The sequence below is a fragment of the Tachysurus vachellii genome, chromosome 19 (genome assembly GCF_030014155.1).
Source record: "Tachysurus vachellii isolate PV-2020 chromosome 19, HZAU_Pvac_v1, whole genome shotgun sequence".
NCBI classification, from domain to species: domain Eukaryota; kingdom Metazoa; phylum Chordata; class Actinopteri; order Siluriformes; family Bagridae; genus Tachysurus; species Tachysurus vachellii.
The window spans coordinates 8713555-8736185 of record NC_083478.1 but is presented as its reverse complement, the minus strand read 5'-3'; the positions used below and the strand labels follow the sequence as shown (position 1 = coordinate 8736185).

The window sequence follows — 22631 nt, the reverse complement described above, 5'->3', positions numbered from 1 at the left end:
GGTCATGCTCAGTCATTTTCAAACCATCAATCATAAAGTACTGACATTGTCTGATAGGGCAGTAAAAAAACTCAAAAGAACACACAGCAAATAATAAGCATGATTCCACAATTGACATTGTGCGTCCAATGTTTCAACATTGCCGTCATTTTAATCAAATGTTATCTATTTTATTGACTGGTTGTTACAGCTCTGCGGCTTACAATCTGATATTCATTCATTCATTTTCTACCGCTTATCCGAACTACCTCGGGTCACGGGGAGCCTGTGCCTATCTCAGGCGTCATCGGGCATCAAGGCAGGATACACCCTGGACGGAGTGCCAACCCATCGCAGGGCACACACACACTCTCATTCACTCACGCAATCACACACTACGGACAATTTTCCAGAGATGCCAATCAACCTACCATGCATGTCTTTGGACCGGGGGAGGAAACCGGAGTACCCGGAGGAAACCCCCGAGGCACGGGGAGAACATGCAAACTCCACACACACAAGGTGGAGGCGGGAATCGAACCCCGACCCTGGAGGTGTGAGGCGAACGTGCTAACCACTAAGCCACCGTGCCCCCTACAATCTGATATTTTGTATTTTAATTTATTCTGTATTTTAACAGATTTTGTACAATAGGCCAGTGATCATCATGTGCTGTAATGTGTGTTGTCTGGTTTATTTGTTTTGTGTGTTTATTGTATTGTAATGGGCTTAGTGGTTAGCACCATGTGCATGGAGTTTGCATGTTCTCGCTGTGCATTAAATGTTTCCTCTGGGTAATCCGGTTTCCTTCCCAGTCCATAGGCTGATTGGCATCTCTAACTTGTCTGTGTCAAACTGTCAGTCTAAATTGTCACAAATTGTATTGTGATGCGCTTGCGTATTGCATATTTTATTTGTACATGTCTTACTGTGTCACATTTTAGCCCTTCGTTCCATGCTCCTGTATAGCTGCCTACTGTATATGGAATGGATACCAACAGAGACCTGCATGACTTGACACCTGATACTCTTCCAACAGCTGGATGTGTTCAGCTGGATGAAAAAAATAATCTACCCTAATAAAAGTTTATTTATGATTTATGTCATGATTTTGATGATTTCATTACAGGGAACTGAGTTTCGTTAAATTTCAAGATATTTTCTTTTATCATAATACTGTCTTGTATTTAAATACAACATTAATCATAATCTTTCAGGCACGTAGGTTTGATTATGCAGTGTGGAATAGTACTAAAGAGAAACAGGCTCCCTGCAGTATATTTTATAACTTGAAACAGTGATTAACATGAAAGAAAAAAAATATAAATAAATCAAATCAAATAAACATAATAAAAATGAATCCACCTAGCATTTAGCATTTCCCCATCAGCATTGCTCAGTGAGAAATGTTTTTATCCATTAACCAAATACTGACTCTGCAGCTGAAAATAAGGTAATCAAAGGAACATAACAAACTGAATCTAGGACACAGTGTACTGCACAGTACGGTATAAGGAGATACATAGGTGCAAGGAGATAAACATGAATAAATCAGCAGGCAAGCTGAGTGGGGATCACTGGATTTCATCTGGGAACAAATGCGGCAGGGAAATGTGGGATTTTGTGATCTCTCTGATAAAATGCAGAATTACAGCTTTCTTTTTCTTCTGTCAAATACTTGTTAATAGTATTGTTATGCAATATGACCCAATGACTCATTTCTTTGAAAGTTTATGCCATTTTTAATTAAATGAGCTTTAGGCAAGCATCTCCACAATGAGATTTTAATAAAACGAGTGAGTTTGCTAAGTTTTTAATTACTGTAGTGACATGAATGGGACATATTTACACAAGCGGGAAAGAAGTCATGGGCAGAGAGACATGGCTGAAAGGAGTGCCGGAGAGCTTTGATTTATTCAAAGTAGACAAATCAAAGGCAAAGTCAGGTCAAAAACTGTGGTTGCTAATGGAATATCCAAGGCTAGGGAGAGACAGAGTCCCAAAAAGAGTAAAAAATTAACAGACTAATCAAAGGACCGAACGTAAAGGAAGCAACACATGGAAAGGGGCAAGACTGGATTCAAAACAAAGAATTTTCTCCCTGGGGTTCAGGGATACCTCCCCTAGTAAAAAAATATGCGTTGTAGACTGTATGGCATGTCAAAATGATCTATAAAAAGAGTAAGTGTGTGATTGTGCTCTACAGTTAGTTTGCACCCTGTCCAGTTTTTTAATGATAGAATAAGATGAAGCCATGATTATTAATTGTAGGTGAATATGGGGAACTAAAAAAATCAACAGACCACATGCACCAAAAGATTGGGTCTTTCAGATTTGTCACCTAATTTGTAGAAACTTGAAAAAATGCCATTTCAATTGTTGCTTTTCCACGGTGTCTCTTTGTCACTCCGTCTCTTGCCGCTGTTGCTAGGATCGTCTTCCTGTGCGCATTCTTGGAAAAGGAACGGTCGTCTATGGCTTTGCAGCTTGCTAATGTAAACATTGGATTAGACAAACATCCATTATGCAGCCAGACTGTTACTATTGTCAACAATGTTTACTTATCTGTTTCTGTCTCAGATATCTTTATCCTGTCAACACCTGGATCAGGTGTTTCAAAGTAAAGATTACATTCTCGTCTCATTACGTTCTCGTCTCAGATCAGGGATTTGTCTTTAAACTAGTTAGCCAGTGTGCAAATGTCAGCGTTTTTCTGTGGTAAATCAGAGAAGACGATTTAGAAGCACACTGTCGATAGCTAACTCAGACAACACAGTATATATGCTTGTTTGCTGGACTTATGTTGGTTAGCAAACTCACAACCTTGAAACAGTATATTTAATTAAAGTGTTTAAATATTATTGGCTGTCACACGTTGATTGTGGCATTAGCAGTTAATCATCTCAGGTCAGGTTTCATGATGTCTCATCACATCATCAGCTGCTGAAACATGTACTTAAGTTTGCACACGTAACTTGAAGCATCCGGCTCAGATCAAGCAGCAGGAATCAAGGATGAAAGTGGTTTCGGCAGAACAGCAGCCACTGAACTAAATAAAGCTTAGTGTGTATGTGGATGGGGGCACGGTGGCTTACTGGTTAGCACGTTCGCCTCACACCTCCAGGGTTGGGGGTTCGATTCCCGCCTCTGCCTTGTGTGTGTGGAGTTTGCATGTTCTCCCCGTGCCTCGGGGGTTTCCTCCCCCGGGCCAAAGACATGCGTTGCTTGGCATCTCTGGAAAATTGTCCGTAGTGTTGATTGCGTGAGTGAATGAGAGTGTGTGTGTGCCCTGCGATGGGTTGGCACTCCGTCCAGGGTGTATCCTGCCTTGATGCCCTATGACGCGTGAGATAGGCACAGGCTCCCCGTGACCCGAGGTAGTTCGGATAAGTGGTAGAAAATGAGTGAGAGTAAGTGAGTGTATGTGGATGTTTTCAAGAGTAGCAGATGGAATCACCTTTATAAGGAGGCAAACAGAGTTTTAACCTCAATCTAAGACGATCTGTCTCAGGGATCGTACGTGTGATCTTGAACCCTGTTGCGTTCAATGGAGATTAATGTAGAGGCCACATTGGAGATCTAAATAAGGGGTCTTGCTTATTAAATATTATTAAATGATATTAAATGATCTTGCTTTGCACAAATGCTTTACATTACCACTTTTGAGCATGGATGCTGCAATAGAGGATTATGAAATATATCCCCCTGATCTGATAAGTGAATATACAGTAGGTCAGAGGTTTGATAGTAGTTTCTTTGTCACCTCATACTCCATAAGGTGGCGAGTGACATATGAAATATAGAAAATGATATAAAAAAAACCTAATGAAGAATTTGTAGCTTTTCTGTATTTCTGTATTTACCTACCTGACTAGGAGCGATATTTTAATATTCTACTTAAAAAATAAAAAACAAAAATGGTTAGTTTTTTCAACACAAATGTTCATATCTACAAAGTAAATAATGACATCAAAGCTCTCTGAGACGCCATAAGCATTGTTCATAAGCATCTACAATTTGAAGGCATTATTTTTTAACTGTTAAAATTTTGTGTAAGGTTATATTATCATATGTAGAAACATCTCACACTGAAAACAAACAGTATCCTGACTCATTTTATATCAGACTTGTAGCGATAAAATAATTAAATGAAAATTCACTAAAAAATGTCAGATAAGTCGATTCCATTAAATAAAAAAGCAAAAGAGCAAACAGAAGCAGGGTTCAAGTGTCACACATTAGTAACCTGTCTTCTTCCTCTATCCTGTGCCCCAGTATTATTCCTTTTAATTAGCTTTCATCTTCATCACAACTAATTACCATTTACAAACATTATTAACATACTACACTACCACGAAATAGGTCACAATAGAAATCTCCTTCTGAATGTCTTTTCATGCACATATCCTTGTTGTCAGTCACAGCACTGACTCGGCTCTGTCTCGCTATACATTGGCTTTGTTAACAGAAACTTTATTCTCAGTAGCATATGCCAGAGCAGATCTTGAGGAAGTGTCCTGACAGTGGAACCTTTTCTACAGTATATATGATATGTCACTGGGTTGCTGACATGCAATGAATTTTTTAAAGTAAGAATAATATTTTACTAAATTGGGCTGTACACGTTGTTCAGAGCTGGCACCAAAACTTCTGGAGCTTAAGTCTTAAAGCCTACTCAGTTCAAAATCTTCATCAGTCAATTAACATGTAACTAGTTTACCACAAGCAAAAGGTCTGTGTTACTTTTAACTTGAAAAGAGTAAAACAATAAAAATCTAAAAAGCAGTAGCAGATACTAGTAAAAACAATGAGCAATGAGTGAATACTAAAAATTGATGACGGTGTTTGTTATTTAAATTGGAATATATATATATATATATATATATATATATATATATATATATATATATATATATATACACTCACCGGCCACTTTATTAGGTACACCTGTCCAACTGCTCGTTAACGCAAATTTCTAATCAGCCAATCACATGGCAGCAACTCAATGCATTTAGGCATGTAGACATCTTCAAGACGATCTGCTGCAGTTCAAACCGAGTGTCAGAATGGGGAAGAAAGGTGATTTAAGTGACTTTGAATGTTCAGAAACTGCTGATCTACTGGGATTTTCACGCAGAACCATCTCTAGGGTTTACAGAGAATGGTCCGAAAAAGAGAAAATATCCAGTGAGCAGCAGTTCTGTGGGTGCAAATGCCTTGTTGATGCCAGAGGTCAGAGGAGAATGGCCAGACTGGTTCGAGCTGATAGAAAGGCAACAGGAACTCAAATAACCACTCGTTACAACCGAGGTATGCAGAAGAGCATCTCTGAACGCACAACACGTCAAACCTTGTACTAGTACTAGTAAGGTGTACCTAATAAAGTGGCCGGTGAGTATATATATATATATACATATATATATATATATATATATATATATATATATGTATATATATATATATACCTTAATTTAAACAGTGCTAATAGCTAATAGTGTAAATTCCTCATGTCAACAATGAAGCCTTTTGCATGGAGTTCAGTCTTTGTTATAGCTTCCATGTTTCATAGCATTTACTTTATAACAAAGCAGTCATTTATCCTCAGTGGGAGTGTGTGAAGAAGACTACTGAGCCCATAATAATACGCATTATTGCCTTATAGGATTAAGAGACCAGCAATATGCACTTGCCAGACACCCTTATCCAGGGCAACTTACATTATCTCATTTTTATCTCATTTTTAACATATTTAACTGAGGGCTAAGGGCCTTGATCAGGGGTCCAACAGTGGCAGCTTAGTGGACCTGGGATCGAACTCACAACCTTCTAATTGGTAGACCAACACCTTATTCACTAGTCTACCATATGACCACGTGCTCTATGCACATCCTTCTGTGTTTTTCTACTATGAGTGCTATCATTTTATGTATGTGTATCAGATTGTTCTGTACATTTATTTATTTATTTATTTATTTATTTATTTAATGCAATTGTATACACAGTTGAGTCCAAATGTTTAAGCCAAGCCTGTGTTAGGTTTCACAGATATTTCTTCAGTATCATAACAAAAAATACTTTGCGAAAGTCTTTTAAAATCTCTTTGGAAATAATTCATATCTCTTCATAGCTTTGCACTCCTCTATTTTTTACTGTGATATAAATATTCTCACATAACATGTATCCCAGTGCCTTGTCTTTATAACTCGCTCCAACCTATTTTTTTACTTCTGAAAGGTTTTTGCGGCCACTCAGCTGAAAGTTTGTTTGGCTTGTGTTGTGCATTGTCATCTTGTTGCAAGAAATAAGATGACTATGGAAATAGGATGTCTTGGAATCTTTTTTAATAATATAGAACAAGATTTGACTTTTTTATCTCTTCATTTATGAGAAAGAATGTAAATAAAATAGGAATATATACACAATTCGATTACAATTACAATTACAGTTAGAACATAGCACTGCTATCTCAAAGCAGGGTCCTGGATTCAATCATGAGCTTCAATCATGTCTGTTTTGAGTTTTGTTAGTTCTCTCTGTGTCCATGTAGAAATTCTCCAAGTTCTTCAGTTTCTTCAAAAACATCATTGGCTACACTAATTGCCAATACCATTCAGGGTCTGTTCCCACTTTACTGCCAGTGTTCCTGGAATAGACACGTTTATTAGAATCGCAAAGAAAAAAAATCTGTAATACAAACTATTCATCCATCCATCCATTCATTTTCTGTAGCGCTTATTCTACACTGGCTCATGGGGAACCTGGAGCATATCCCAGTGGACTCTTGAGTTCAAGACAGGGTACAGCCTAGACAGGGCACAATTACACACACTTACACCCATTCACACACATTATTGCCTCTGAGCCTACAGGTCATGTCTTTGGACAGCAGTAAAAGACTGGAGTACCCTGAGGATACCCCCAAAGCATAGGGAGAACATTTATGCTCCACCCCAGAGGTGTGAGGCAAATGTGCTAACCATATAGCCTCCGTTTCCCCCTACTACAACAACAGTGCCCGACCTCACTACTGCACTTGAGGGCACAAAAGGCAGATTTAAAAAAAAAAAGAATAGAAGAAGAATGGAGGCTTTTATAACAGCAAAGCCCAGACCATCTTCATATTTATAGCCATGGAATGAACATATGGTGTTACAGTCAGGTGTCCACATACCTTTGGCCATATATTGTATCTTAGTTGATAATGCTGCACACCAGTTTCAACAATTCATTATTTTCCACAAAGAAGAATATTCTGTTATATGCACATTGGAGAAAAACTTACAGTATGTATAATTATGCAGCATGTACAGTATAATCCTCTTGATGAAGAGCCTGAACCTCCAAGAATACTCAAAAACCCAGCTATGACAATTTTCTGCAGGCATGATGAAGCATTGGGTGTGAAACATTGACGTTTCAGTAGACATGCAATTATCCAAAAGTACTGCTCTTCTTCTCATTACTGTCATTTACGTCCAAGATATTACTTTTTTCTCTCTACTTTTTTTGTTGACTCTCTCTCTTTCCTTTCTCTCTCTTCCTTTATGGTCCCTAGAGCTTGAGTGACTCTGAATCCCTGGTGGTTATTAATGTCAACATCATGATGTCAGAGAAGCAAGTTAAACCTTATATCCTCTTCTCTTATCATTTCATTCCACCTCTGATTCTGCTTATGACTGATATTCAGCCTCATTAATGTTAGCATTTTTTCTGTCAGGAATGCTATGTAGATGTGCAGAATCCCAAATATAAAACTAGGAAACTCTGCTAATACAGTATATGTGTCTGTTTTCAAACATCATATAGGAGAGATGTACTGTAGATGAAAGCAATGTAGGAGAGATAACTAACATAGGTTCTGTACTTCCATTACAGATTATAACAAAACCAGAATCTAACTCCAGCCATGAGAATCATTACTCACTTCCACCAAATCTGTTCCACCAAAAAGTGATCCAGCAAAAGTATTGAACTGTAGACAAAGTAAAAGACAATTGCATTCATCTGTAGACTTTTATTTTATGATGTATTTTTTTGTTAAACAGTTCTATCTACCGTGGAAGGTTCCGATCTATTGGGCAGGCAACCAGTGGCGGTTCTAGGATTTTTCTGTAACAGGGGCCATTAAGGGGCCACATGTTACATTCAGGGGCCAAGTGCAGGGTACATTCAAGCACACAAAATAATTTATTCAGTACGGTGCAAATACATTTTGGCAGTCATTCCTTTTTCAAACGCTCGAGTGCCGCCAATTGTTTGGGTTTGGAATTGCATCTGTGATGCATCTGTTGTGAAAAATTCTCCGGTTGCTCTTCTCGTCGACGATTGATGGAACGGGGGCCAATTAGGGGCCAATCAGATTTCAGCAGGGGCCAGGGCCCCTGTGGCCCCACCTCTAGAACCGCCCTTGGAGGCAAAGTCTTTTATTTATTTATTTATTTTTTTTTTACAAACATCTTATTTATGACCACATTGTAGCATTATATTTATATTTCATGACCCATAATACACTCAGCACCCAGCAGTGTAGTGTCACTGTTTCCCAATAGGTGGCAGTGTTTCACGGAATTATCACACATTTGAATTGCAGTATTCTAACTCTTTGATCTAATAATTAGAGAATCGTACTAGAGATATCATACTTATTTGAAATAGAAATTTTGTGTTGTTAAGGAGTCCTCACTGAGGTCTTGTTGTACAGTATGTATGGCTTAGTGATTAGCTTGCACTGCCTTTGCAGTCTGGTATTGATTGTAGGACAGGGAGACAGAGCTCAAAGCTGCCTTGTGGTCATAGGGTGACATCCATCAGAGGCGGCGGCTCCATTAGAACTGTAATAGATCTTTACGGTTTGTCAGTGCAATCAATGTGGACGAAAAATACTTGGCCTGGTGTCTATCCATGCCTGTAAACCACTTGCCAAGTCAACCTATTGATCCAGCTTAGACTAAAAAGCTTCATTACAGTAATACTAAAGGGAGATTGGTTGCAAGGTGAAAGATCATGTTACTAGTTGGAATGTGAATTTGATGTGATGGGTTTGCTATCGAATGAACTAAATGTTAATGGAGATACATTCACCGGCCACTTTAATAGCAACACCCGAGCCTGTATTACAACGTATAAACTGGTCAGAAGGTCTGGTAATTTTAAGATCAAATATTACAGGAAGGCCAATTCTGATCTCAATGATTTTGATCAGTAGTTCTTGGTGTCAGATTAGTTTGTTTGACAGCTTGAGACTAGACAGTCTGAAAAAGAACAGGTGACATTTTTCAGCTGTCTAGTTTCAGTGGGCCTGTGTCTGCTGTAGTCTCAGATTCTAGTCTTAAGGTTTGATGTGTTATACTTCCGGAGATGCTGTTCTGCTCACCATTTTTGTAAAGAGTGATTATTTTGATTACCGTAACCTTCCTGTCAGTTTGAACCAGTCTGACCATTCTCCTCTGACCACCTAATGCTATGTTATCTAGTTATTGACCTTTTGAACAGACAGCTATGCAGCATGAGACCTATTTTTGTACTGGAGGAGGTTGTTAAATCACAACTTGAAAACAAATAGACCCTGAGAGAAACCAAGAGGCTGAGGAACTGGTACAGATGTTCCTATTAAACTGGTGAATGTTATGTAATTCCACAAGGCAGGAAAATGAGTGCATGATAATTGGGCACTTGTTCTTGTATATAAATGTTCTGTTGAATTAAAAATGTTCAAATAACTTATGTGTCCACTCATCACTTTTATAACTGTCTTAAACCTCTTTTGTTTCTTCTGAACAGCTTGTGAACGCCCAGCTTGTGTTATGCCCAGTATTCATTAACAGTAATTATGTATGTGGTTATGTGTTTGCATAACCTTTTTAATGAGACCCAAATACAACATCAGGACATTAAGAACAAGCAACCCTTCTCACCCAGATTGTTATGGTGTAAGAAGCAACTCCTAACACATAGTCAAATACTGCACTCCTCATGTAATCTAAAGCTTAGATCACATCAATAAATAAAAGCCAAGCAGATTGCAGTCCTCAGAATCCATCCTCTGGACAACATCTGCCCGAGATGTCCACTCAGAGATGCTGCACATGTTCGACTTTAGCATTTATTTAGTATGAAAATGAAGGCAAAAAAAATAAGCACCCAGCACACATACTGTAGGAAGCAATTAATATCCTATATATTGTCAGCATAATTACCCTTTAAATTTTACCCCGTACTCCATGTTTGAGTTTCCTTTTGCATTCTCAATATGGCTCAATCTGGCTCTCTTCAATCAAGGGTCTGTGCTCTGGCCTTGGGCAGGTTGCTCATTATGGGGCAGTGTAAATATTATCATGTAATTAATTCTCCTCATTGAAGCATAGTAAAAAACCAAGGAACTTTATACAGACCATGCATTAGCAGCTGCTTTAATAAATAAATAAATAAATAGATGTTTTCTTGTCTACCTTTACACATTTATATGCAATGAAACCTATGACTCTTGCTGGAACATTTGTGTGTTCCATCTCTGGTCTTGAGTAGTCTGATCCAGAGCAGTTCAATTCAATTCAAATCTCCAGAAGACCATAATGTATTCAATGTCTGCTTTCGGTAAGGTTGATTTTAACTAGTTTTAAAGCTGTTTAAATAAAGCACTACCGCATTAGCTAGACTAAGGTTATACTTAATCACTTTGCGATTAACTGGTGTCCTGTCCCAGGTGAATTTCTTTGGCTTGCAGTGTTCCTGCCACATGATCTGCATCCACTTCAACCCTGACCAGGTTAAAGCATCTGCTGGAGATAAATAAATGAATAGTCTTCCTTGTCTGTGAGTGTTCCCTTTTGAGCCTGCCTCATAATGGAAGGAAGCCCATTCGAAGTGCCTTGAAGTGTTGCCTCATTCAATCAATGAGTCTGTTATAATGTTTACTCATTTATCTTCAATCTAAAATGTCTCGTTCTGAAATTGCTGAAATTTACTTAGCTTTTTTTGTTGTTGTTTATCTCTATTTTCAAAGAATTTGTTGTCTCTCATAGGACAGGACCACAAACAGGCAAGTTTTGGGTTTTTTTTTTTGTAAAAGAAATTGTGTGTATCTTTTAGGCTTTTATACCTGCCATTAATATTCTCCAAGCCATAGAGAATCATCAACTCAACACTAGAGAAATCTGACCTTATGTGACATTTATCTAAAATTCCAGATTTTCTGCAGGGTGATGAAGTGAAATTTTCATCAAAGGTGCTAATTGTCATTAGAGCATCGCAGGACAGCTTAATTGTCAGTGGGAGAGATGGAGGAAATCCTGAAAGGCTCTACTTCCTCGAGGGATGTGCTCTGATTTTGACAGCACTGATTTGTAGGATTGATCTTCTCTATCCTGATTTCTGTGAATGGTTAGTACATTGCTGAAGCTGATGGGTACTCGCTTTTTTCTATTTTTTCTTTGCATAATTCAGTTGACTGCAGGGATTAAAAGGAAACATGAGAGCAAACGTCAATGCATTACTTAGATCTAGACTTTGAATTTAATCTTTTAGCTGTCCTCCATAGATGCCTCTACACATCATTTTATTTTATGTTGCATGTTGAGTGCTCCACTACTATGGGTTCCAAACTGATCAACACAGGATTCTTTGCTGAGTGCTGTTTAGAGTTGATGGCTACTTTCAGCCTTTCCATGTTCATTTCATTTACTAGGACTTTCCCTATAGTTGTTAGAGTTTTGTGGGCCAATTTTCTGCCCAAGTTTATCCAAAAAGCCTTCAATACATTCTGCGGGTGCTGTTTCTTCCTCTCTTTTCAAGAGTGTCTTCACAAGTGTTAGTCCAAGCCTCTTTTTCTTTGTATTTTCATTATTTTTTTTATGAGTCTGCAGTCTGTTATTAAATCCACAGCGGCACTCTACCCAGTCTTTCCTGAGCTCCGGTATTTCTTTATCTACAGTTTAAACGTTGCACAAGGTGGTGATAGGAAGCGGCATCTGCAGATGGAACGTTTGATGTCTGGCTAATCTGGTTTTTAGTATGACTTTTAGATGAGAGCTTCGTGGCCTTGGATTCCTGCATATCGAAGTGTTTTGCTTCCCACCAGTTACTGTAGTTTGTTGCGTATACCCAAACCATGTCTTCAGATTATCTCTTATTCATTTAGAAGTGTAATGCAATAGCATCTGTATCAGTATCTGTTTAATAATAATAATTGTTTTCTATAACAACAACAACAATAACAACAACAACAACAACAACAATAACAATAACAATAATAATAATAATAATAATAATAATAATAATAATAATAATATTAATAATAGCCCTGCGATGGGTTGGCACTCCGTCCAGGGTGTATCCTGCCTTGATGAGATAGGCACAGACTCCCCGTGACCCGAGGTAGTTTCGGATAAGTGGTAGAAGATGAATGAATGAATAATAATAATAATAATAATAATAATAATAATAATAATAATAATAATAATGTTTAAAAAAAAACAGGACTGTTAGAAAAATAAGTCATTTGTCCTTAACACTATATTTAACACCACATTTCTGAAATGAAAACTGCATTTAAAATGTATTCAATATAGTTCATCTGCATGTAGCACATTTTGTACAGTGCACAGTGTGGTTTTTTTGGTGTATGGAGGTTCTATGGAGCAATGGCTGTGCAAGAATTGTTTTAAAAAGGAAAACATAAAAGTCCTAAGTGTCACACACAGTGAGCACAGACTCATTGTGATTTAGAGGTTTGAGCAGTCCTGAGAACTGAGACGTCTCTGAACAGTGGCACCAAACAGCACAAAGTTAAGCTATTCATATATGTATATGTATCTGTTTAGAACAGAATTATATGTTCAAACCAAATAATGATTTTTATTTACATCTCTAGTACCAATGTTTGCACTGAAGTCATAGATCAGTACATTTATCTTTTTTTTGGCTCATCCACAATGTCCTATAGTCTGCGTATAGACAGCTTCCTCCTTGTTTTTTGCTGGATGGTTGCACTGAATAATGTTTAGTTGGATGTTTTTCTTCTCTGTTTCAAATGTTGATGGGAGCTTTTTCCCAGGTGTGTTTTATATTAGCTTTTTCGGTTCCTCAAAGCTTCAACAAACCCCATTGAAGATTCAGCTGTCCTGTTCTTCACCAATGACATAAGCTGTAATAACTTAATGACACTTTTTGATTATTATATTGTGAGGGTGATTATTATATTGTGAGCTATTATATTGTGGGATAAATGAGTGTATTGGCTTAGATTCAGGTTAGATTCAGGTTATATGCTTATTTAAGATGAGCTTAAGATTAGATTAGTTAAAGTGGTGGACTCAATTCTCTGGGTTACTGATCAGAAGGTCTGTAGTTCAAGCACCAGTACTACCAATCTGATACTGTTGGGTCCTTGAGCAAGGCACTTCTAACATTCTCTGCTTCAAGGTGCTGTATCATGGCAGAACCCAATGTTATAACAAGTTGCGATATGAAGAAAAATATTTCGGTGGTGTAAAATATGAGACAAATAAATGAGCAGTTTTAAAATTAGATGAGCTTTGAAATTCTATATTGTGTCATAAGGAATCTCTAAATACAGCATCTTGTTAGCGATCTTTTTAAAATAAAGGATTAAAAAAGGAATCATGTATACTGTATGTATTCTGATGCAGTTTGACTAGAGTTGCTGCTGAAGCAGGCAGTGGACTACTAGCTCTCTATTTCCTTCCTGAGGGCAGTATGCAGTGTATCAGCACTGTTCATTCCATGCTATTCTACACTAGCATTTTGGCTGTAGTCTCTACTCAGGGTCCATGAAATGAGCTTCAAGTCTTGGCATTTATACATAGGTATTGGTAAAAAAAAAAAAAAAAAGAGCATATAGCTGCTTACATTTACAGCATTTGGCAGATGCTCTTAAACTATATAAAGCGATACAGTATATGGAAGTGCTTTTATGTCACTGTCAATGAATACATGAATGATGGTTTGCTAGGTAACAGTCTAAGGATACCATGAGTCTAAAACACAATTAATTGATTAATGGAAACGGGAGAAATAAATGTTAGCTACTTCAAATTTTGGTTGAATCATATAGTAGCAATTTCTAATGGCATTTTAAGCAAAAATGGTGTGTCTTCTTGTATATTACGTGTATATTATAAACACTTTCTTTTCTCTAGTACAGATATAGAAATTGTGTTTTGCATTATTGAACATTTATAAACAGTTAAGAAATCTCCCGCTCTCCATCTGAATGCCAAACACCCCGTCCACCTATCACCATCAACCATAAGGCCGAAAGGAAGGAGTGTTCTAAAGGAATCTCAGCTTCAGTAGCCTTGTGGAAGTCTGTCAGCATATCTTTCTCTGATAGAAGAGTAAAAAGCAGGCCAGTTAGAAGCAAGCAGGAAGTGCACTGTCTTCTTTTTTTTTGTGGAGCAAAACTGTTGTGCTGGTATTTTGGCAGAAGACATAATGCAGTAGAAGATGAAAGAGAGAGACAGAGAGAGTATTGCTGGATATTAAGATTTCATTTATTAAGTCAGTTCTTTCTAAATATCATAGAGATTTAATTGAATTTATTTGGTTTGATTCATGAGCTTATTTAATTCACGAAATATGAAACCGTATGAAATCATATTTCATTATTTTGCATTTTATTACTTTTATTATTATGGCTAGCATGGAACAATTACTGTACAACATTCTTTGTTTCCTATTGGCTTTTGTTTATTCAGTAGGACTGTATGAATAAATATATTTGATGCAATGAATGCAAATATATTGAAATATAGATATTAATATTTAAGCAGAATGTTTTATATATATATATATTTCAAGGAAGCTTGTCATAATGTGTCTGACTGTGTAGTGGGATTGGGATACCAATAAAACGAAAGAAATAAAGTTGCACAGGAGGCTTTTGCTTTCATGTGGTGCTTGAAAAGACAGCTTGTTGTAGCTTGTGGACAGGGTTGCCAGGTTCTAAGAAAATCCTTACCACAAATAATTAAAAAAATTGTCAGTGGTTTGCCTATTAAATAACACTTAAAGGACCCCATTTTGACTCACAGAAACTCTTTGTCCCAGCTTCATAATTAAATCAGATAAAAAAAACAGCTTTTTGATTTGTGGGAAGAAGAGCTTTTGAAACTTCTTTAGCTTGCTAATTCAGGCTTAGTAACATGTCAGGTTCAGGAGTTGAGTGGAGATATTTTTTGCAAATTGCTGTGTAGGAAACTGTTTTATAGTGTTTTTCAGAAAGAAAGAGAAAACAAAAGAATGAATCAAAGAAAATTCCAGTATAGACCACATCAACTTTCATTGGAAATGATTTTTTTTTGTCACTTTAGGCAAAAATAACACCATCGATTACGACATAATACACATATATACTTCCACTTTCCTCTCTTCCTGGTTTAATTATTGTAAAGGGGAAATAATGGCCTAAAGCGACTGTGATCAGTGATTTGAGAGCTTTGTTTAACACGGCAGTGACTGGAGAGGAGGAGACAATTCTCTCACTGTGCTTGTTCTTTCCTTCTGTTTGGGCAACTGGATTTTGAACAGATTTATGAATATTTCACATTTTCCTTTTATGTACCTGAGGATTGTCTGCCTTTTCTTCTTAAAAGCAACTGTTTTCTCTACATTCAAACTGTTATTTGTCTGCTGTCTTGGCATTAGTTTAGTCAATGTCAGCCATCACATACATTCTGGAACTTTAATTTACATTATATACAAAGTCATGGTTTGCAGAGCTTCTACAAAGTTCCTTTTCAGCTTGTTTACTGATCTCCTGAAAGAAGGGAAGCATGTTAAGTGATCACCTATTGGTTCCTGGGAGCTGAAAGTGGTCACTGGAGAGAGAAAGAGAGGAAAAGGGAACATACTAGAGAGGTGGAGAGGAAGGCAGAAGAGAGAGATGCAGACAGGGAGGGAGGGAGTCAGGGGAGTGAAAGAGAAGGGACACACACACACACAAACACACACACATGCTTGGCCACTCTCGGTTCAATCTGGTGAGACAGACACAGTGCCTCCATCTCAGTGCATTTCTCTGTTATCGTCTGTGTGTCTAATGCTGAGCTCAGCCTGTTTATCAAGATGCCTCAAAGAAAAAGGAGTTTCACATTTGGAGCATATGGAGGGTAAGAAAACTGCCAGTTTTGTTTTCTAATTCACCTTTTTTTTATCAGAGTCTATTCACACTTTGTGTATGCTGTGGATTATAATCATTTCTGTCTTCTGGCACTGTCCAGATATTGTTGGCTATGCTGAAGGAAATACTGTTCTTGCTGACCTTGGTTTAACATGAGATTAAGACAACACTTGTACCAGACCTAATGGGCAAACATGGGCCCTTGTATTATATGCTCTAACACAGACCATGTTGACTGACCATCGTAGAAGAAAGAACCTCTTAAAAAAACCCATTATAGCGGTGATTATAATTGAGCCTGGATTAAATTAGACTTTGCGGCTGTTTACAACAGATAATGACATCCAAACGAATCTGCTAACTTGTTAGCGAGTGTAACACAATCAAACGCTTTTTACCTTCTCAGATACCCCATCTGGTTTTGATTATGCCCCACTTGTGTTGCTTGTTAATTCACTAGAAGAAGAAGAGAAATAGGATTTGAGATTGACACATGTACAGAAAGCAGGAGACACTGACACAACAGTAGGCTCCAGGAGAGCATGAATGAAATTCTTCTGTCTGCTCATTTGTGGAGGAATATCCCACTCGAGTCAACAGGTGCAAGGCTACAGATTCTGAATGCTGTCTCATCAAGGACAAGTGCTGTCTGTTCCTGTTCCTGTGGCAGGAATGCTGACGAAAGAACAGCCACTGTCCCAACCGAGTGGCCCTGAAATACAGAAAAAACATTACTGCCTGTGAAAGGGTAACTCTATGTGCCTTGGGTTTTTTGCTTCAGTTGGCAGATATTTAACCAGCAAAAGAGCACCATATTGATTTTCTCTATTTCTTTTTCAAAATTCTGCCTTGACATTGACTTTTAATTGGTGTATGTTATTTCCAGTCCCAGTGAATGACAATGTCTCTGTAAAATGTCATCTTAGAAAATTGTGTTCCATTATAATAATATAAAATATATTTGGTGTCCTGCGTACATGATATACAACATCTTGACTTGAAATGAGTTGCTATCATTCACATAGAATCTGAAGGAATACATGGAAGACATTTTGGTATTAAGGTCCTTCCAAAATACAAGTGAACTCATAGGCTAGCTTTCATTAAATCTGAGTGTCTGTGTGCGTTCATATGTTTATAGCACTTTCTATGCTGGTTTTATATGGCCCAGACCCAGAAATTGCTCATCCCCCACTTTCTCTATCTCACTATAGCATCACACCTAGACCAGGGCCAGACCGTCTGGGCACTAGCTGCCTGGTTGACTCACACCAAGTCTTTGTCTGCTGTTATTGCCACAATGCCAGTGGTAAAACTCCCAGCTCTGTGTGGACCTTTTTCGGGAACTGCCTTGTGGAATAGGACATTAAATCTAGTATAGCCAGACAGACATCCTATGAAATCAACACATGTGTTATTTGCTTAGTACAAATGATCTGATTAATGGGAAAGTGACATTAGCTGCACTGCAAAATCTGGTTGCTTTTACTCTGTGTATGTTGGGCTTATGTTTTGAGGGACTAGTTAAAAACCTTCCTTTTTCCCAAAGTATATTATTTTTATCTAATTGGTCACCACCATTAGTGGGCTGAGAAATAAAGACAGCTTTTTATATAATGCTCAAAATGTTGGACAATTTAATCTTTATCCCCAGTATTACTCTTGCTTCAGTGGATAATTATGCTGGATAATGTACACTTGTAACTGCTGCTGTAATCATCAAGATTATGATTCTCATTAAGAACATTGGGTTCAAGCACTTCATGTTGTTTGACTTTTATAAGTAATGACTGATAATTATAGTAATCACTGGGTTCTGATGATGATGGCTCCTGTCAAGGGTTCTTCCTCATGCCATGTCAGAATTTTCACTCGTCACTGCCACCTCTAATTTGCTCATTGGGAATCTAAATCTACATCCAGATTTTATGCACAGCTGATTTTTTAACAATGACTAGTGCTAAATGCACTATACACATTTAAACTTGCTTTGAACTTGTGACTAAGAATTACAATCTAACCCTAACAAATGAGATTAGATATTGTCTTGCTCTTTGCAGCTTTTGCTCTCTTAACTGATTGATTGCTGGAACTTGCTTTAGTTGTACATGACACTTAAGGCATTGATGTCCCAAGCGAATCCTGTGCATGACTGATTTAAGAGTGGAGTATCAGAAAATCATTAAGTGACAAGGCATTTCCTGTCGCTTTGACCCATACTTCTACCATCTTACAACATTGCATGTCAAGAAAAATGGTCATCCTATCCTAGATTTTGTACCCTTATATTTGAATGTAGTTGAAATTTTGAATAGTCAAGAAATTCAATTATCAACATCAAAGCTTTATTCACCAACAATCAGCATTGTCAGCTTGCTTCTAATCTATTAATAATTAGCTGCAACCTAACATGCCTTCCACCACACTTCCACTTTTTTGTTGAAACAGCTAGCAGGCTAGTCAGGTAATTCCACTAACTAACATTAAGGGGAAAAAAATTATAATATTTTAGATTGCCAGCTAACTAACTTAACCTAGTTAGTTACAAAATGAAATATCTTCCATCACAATTCTAACTTATATATTCTAATAATGTAGTTGTAGCATAATAACTGTAGATATATTTCTAAATTACCAGGTGAGAAATTTTCCCTGCTGTTTTATTTTTGTAACCGATATATCTTCAACTGCTTATGTAAATTTAATATGCTGTTAGTTCTACAGGATTTGTTTTAAAAGCATAGTAAATAAACTTTAAATTAAATTAAATTATTAACAATAAGAACTTCTTCTTCACTCACTTCGTATCTCAGTGTTGTGCCAAAGACATTTTGATTTGACTGTTGATTTCTGATAGAGTGCAGTTAAAAATCAGCGCATGGTCCTAAAGGATTCCTGAAAGCATAGCTACATATTCTAAAAATGAAGTCAGACTTATCCGTCAGTGTTATCTGAGCAGCGTAGGCACATGCAGATGACATTCTTCTTGTGCTTTCGTGTGACAGGTGGGAATGAGTCTCAGGGACACTCGTTGTCCTATTGCGGAACGTAGTGCTACGTTGTGTTAAAAGTCAGTGACAGGGTCAAACACCAACACAGGCTGCTGTTCTAGTGTAACAGCGTGCAGTAAATACCAGTATGATGTTTAGCAGCATTTATTTATGTGGCTGTCACACTGCATTTATTCATTTTACCATCCTACTGTGGGGTCCAGGCTGCTAACTCTACAGTATGTGTGTGTTATTTGTGTTAGTACAGTGCAGCATACTGTGTCCACTGTACTGAGGTATGAGTATGCACATTCATACTTCTTCACACTCAGTGACTGCATTCAGCAGATGTTAACCGGATAAACCTACAGGTCACTCTGTGTATAATGTTATATTTGGAAATATTCGGAATGAAAATACACTTAATCCTGATATTATGCAGCTACTTAGTGATGATTGCATTACTGAATCATATTGAGGTGTGTTTACATGATTGTGTACAGTACATGCACATGATTAAGGTTAATATGCACAAGTGTTCATGTTCATGAGTGAAATTACTAAAAATGTATAATAATTTATTGTTTTTGTACTTTTAATTAAAATAGAAATTTGGTTTAAACTATCTTTAATTATCATATTAATCCTTAAAAATTAAAGATTAACCATTAATACACATGCCTGCATTTGAAAGTGAGGTACTTTTGAATGTTGTTTCTAAATTTATAATATTCATGAGTTCAGAGTCACTATGGTCAGTATTTCTTCTTTGTCAGTTTGGACACCAACATACTGTTAAGATATCTTCTAGGCTTTTCAGATACATGACGAAGTAAAAGATTTGTAGTAAAGTAGCAAAGTGAATACATTTTCTGCTTTAATCATTACATTTCTGCACATCAACAGGTGCATACAATAGAAGGTGAGAAAAGACTTTAAGAAGTGTGAATATTACTTAAAAATATCCTCCACTCATCTCTTGCCATTAGAATTCAGAGCATGACTGTGGGAATTTTTGCTCATTCATCCACAAGAGCATTAGTGAGGTCAGACACTGAAGATGGCTGAGGAGGCCTGGGGTACAGACTGCATTGCAGTTCATCCCTAATGTGTTCAGCGGAGATCAGGGCTCTGTTAAGGCCACTTGTCTTCTTTACCTCCAACCTTGGCAAACCAGGTGTTCATGGCGCCCGCTTTGTACACAGGGACACAAACCAGTTTGGGTCTCTTAGTTCCAGTGAAGGGGAATTGTAATGCCAGAGCATACAAATACAGTCTATACATTAGTGTGCTTTGAACTTAGTGTGAACGGTTTAGGGGTTCAGTTCAATGTGCGTGTGATGGTCAGTTGTCCATAAATATTTATTATAGTGTAGTCTTATCATCATAATGCCATGCTGTGATTTACATGTCCCTCAGATTTTCATACCGATTTTATGTCTGATAGTTATTCACATAAAGCAACTGTGAACCCACTGCTCATAATGCACAAAGGTTACTAGCAGAATGCTGTCAGTTTTTCTTGTCAGTTGTTGTTGAGATTGAAAAGGTTGTGCTACCCATGACAAAACACTTACAATTCATATTCAGTACTGATTAAAAAATGCTATATGGTGCAGCAGGAAGCCAAAACTAGAATTATTAAAAATTAGCAAGGGGACTCAGTACACACGCTTAACAAACATCTGAACACGATAGATTTTGCAGAGTAACTGACTTTGTGTTAAACAATACCAACAATGACTTAGAGATTAATTGCTAGTGCATTTTGCTTCCTTTGTGTGGTGAATGTAAATTTTTTAAATTGATTTATTTTTATTTGTATAGTGATTTTATCAATGGACAAAGCAGCTTTATAGAACATAAGAAATATAGTACAAAATGGTTATTATTATACAAAGATGAATATTATACAAATGTTGAAAATTTATATTAGAGATATTTAAAATGTGTTTGTATTTATCCTCGATGAGCAAGCCTGAGGTGACTGTGGTAAGGAAAAACTCCCTTAGATGGAAAAGGAAGAAACCTTGAGAGGAACCAGACGCAAAAGGGAACCTCATCCTCAGTTGGGTGACACTAGGGGGTGAGATATAAATTGTTATAAACACCAGAGAGTTTTATTATGAATAATGTCCTTTCTATAGTCATATACACTCTGACAATTGTGTATTGATCAGGAGGTTCTTGTCCTCAAAGACCACATGTAGTTGGCAACTTCTGACCGAATCCTGTCCGAAATCCTGATAAAGCAGAATCAAACTGGAGCTGGTACATCTCTAGATGCCTCAAGATCCTCACAAGGTTTCCCTCTTCACACTGAGTTCTGAAATCTTCAAGAAGTGGAAGACTGGAGCTGGCACAATCTCTAGATGCCTCAGGATGTGTAGAAAAAGAGAAGCAAGTGGAGAGGAATTAGCGTAGCTGCTGTTTATAATACGAGCAAGAAATTTTGCATTTAAGCAGATGTACTAGAGCACTAAGGGATGAATTATGTGTACGTCTGGCTAAAGAGGTATGTATTTAATCTACATTTAAATTGGGAGAGAGTGTCTGAGCCCAGAACACTGTCAGGAAGACTATTCTAAAGTTTGGGAGCTAAATAAGTAAAAGCTCTACCGCCTTTAGTAGACTTTAATATTCTGTGAACTACCAGAAGTCTTGAGTTTTGTGATCTCAAATGTAGAATGTAGCTTTACGTTGTCCATGTTATCAGTCAGCTAGTATGTCTAGATTAACTAAGCTTTCATTTCTTATAGACTTTGTTATGGTTGCTAAAGTTAAAACCCACAGATATACTGCAGGATAGTTACACATAATTACAAATGTCTTTTAAGTTGATTTGGCTTTATAACATACCTAGCTACCTTAAAGTGGTTGGTAGCATACTGGTTGAGTCTGCTACTACTACAGGCAGATTATCTTTGATTAGTGCTATACATAATGGCAGACAGTCCCATATAGGTGGAGGTTTTTCCTCCATGCAGAGATGCCACCTAAAATAAAATCCTAGCAGGTAGAGCTTCATGCTAAACACTGGAATAAGCTTTCTTATACAATTGATACAACGTTCCTGCAACCATGTTAGATTTTTAGATTTTGCAAAAAAAAAAAACAATAAAATATATTTGAGGCACATTATTCCCTACGTTTTTTATTATTGACTGACATGCTTATGCTTACACCATTTTGTTATTAATCTTTAAAATTTTAGATATTAATTCGACCATTAAATAAAGTACAATTTCATAAATTACCTTTACAGGAGAAACTCAGAGTTCAGTTTTATGTTTATTTGTCATGTCACACACCACAGTTAGGGCTAATGGCTCATATGAAGTAGACCCTAATAGCTTTAAGGTTTTTTGTTTTTTTTTACTTAGTATACTAACATGAAATGTTTACCTGTGTTTATTGTGGCACTTGCTGTATTATCAGAGAAGCTTTAGATGTGCTTTTAGATTGAACCAGTGTTATTGTGGAGAGATGTGAACGGTTTGCCCAGCAGGGGGCTCACACCCCTA

The 22631-nt window shown here is 37.2% G+C and overlaps 1 protein-coding gene across 8 annotated transcripts in view; it reads left to right on the top strand.

The window, feature by feature from the left end:
• The window catches only part of rap1gapa (RAP1 GTPase activating protein a), a 107878-nt gene that overhangs the window by 12446 nt on the left and 72801 nt on the right, over positions 1-22631 (top strand). The window contains exon 1 of one of the 8 annotated variants that reach the window (XM_060895018.1): positions 16001-16106. The exons of 2 other annotated variants lie outside the window; for them this stretch is intronic. In XM_060895018.1, coding sequence (XP_060751001.1) covers positions 16063-16106 — 44 coding nt within the window. In that variant the 5' untranslated portion in view covers positions 16001-16062. Of the gene's footprint in view, positions 1-16000; positions 16107-22631 lie in introns of those variants that run through there. 5 more of the 8 variants (XM_060895011.1, XM_060895010.1, XM_060895013.1 and 2 more) reach the window with 5 other exon arrangements.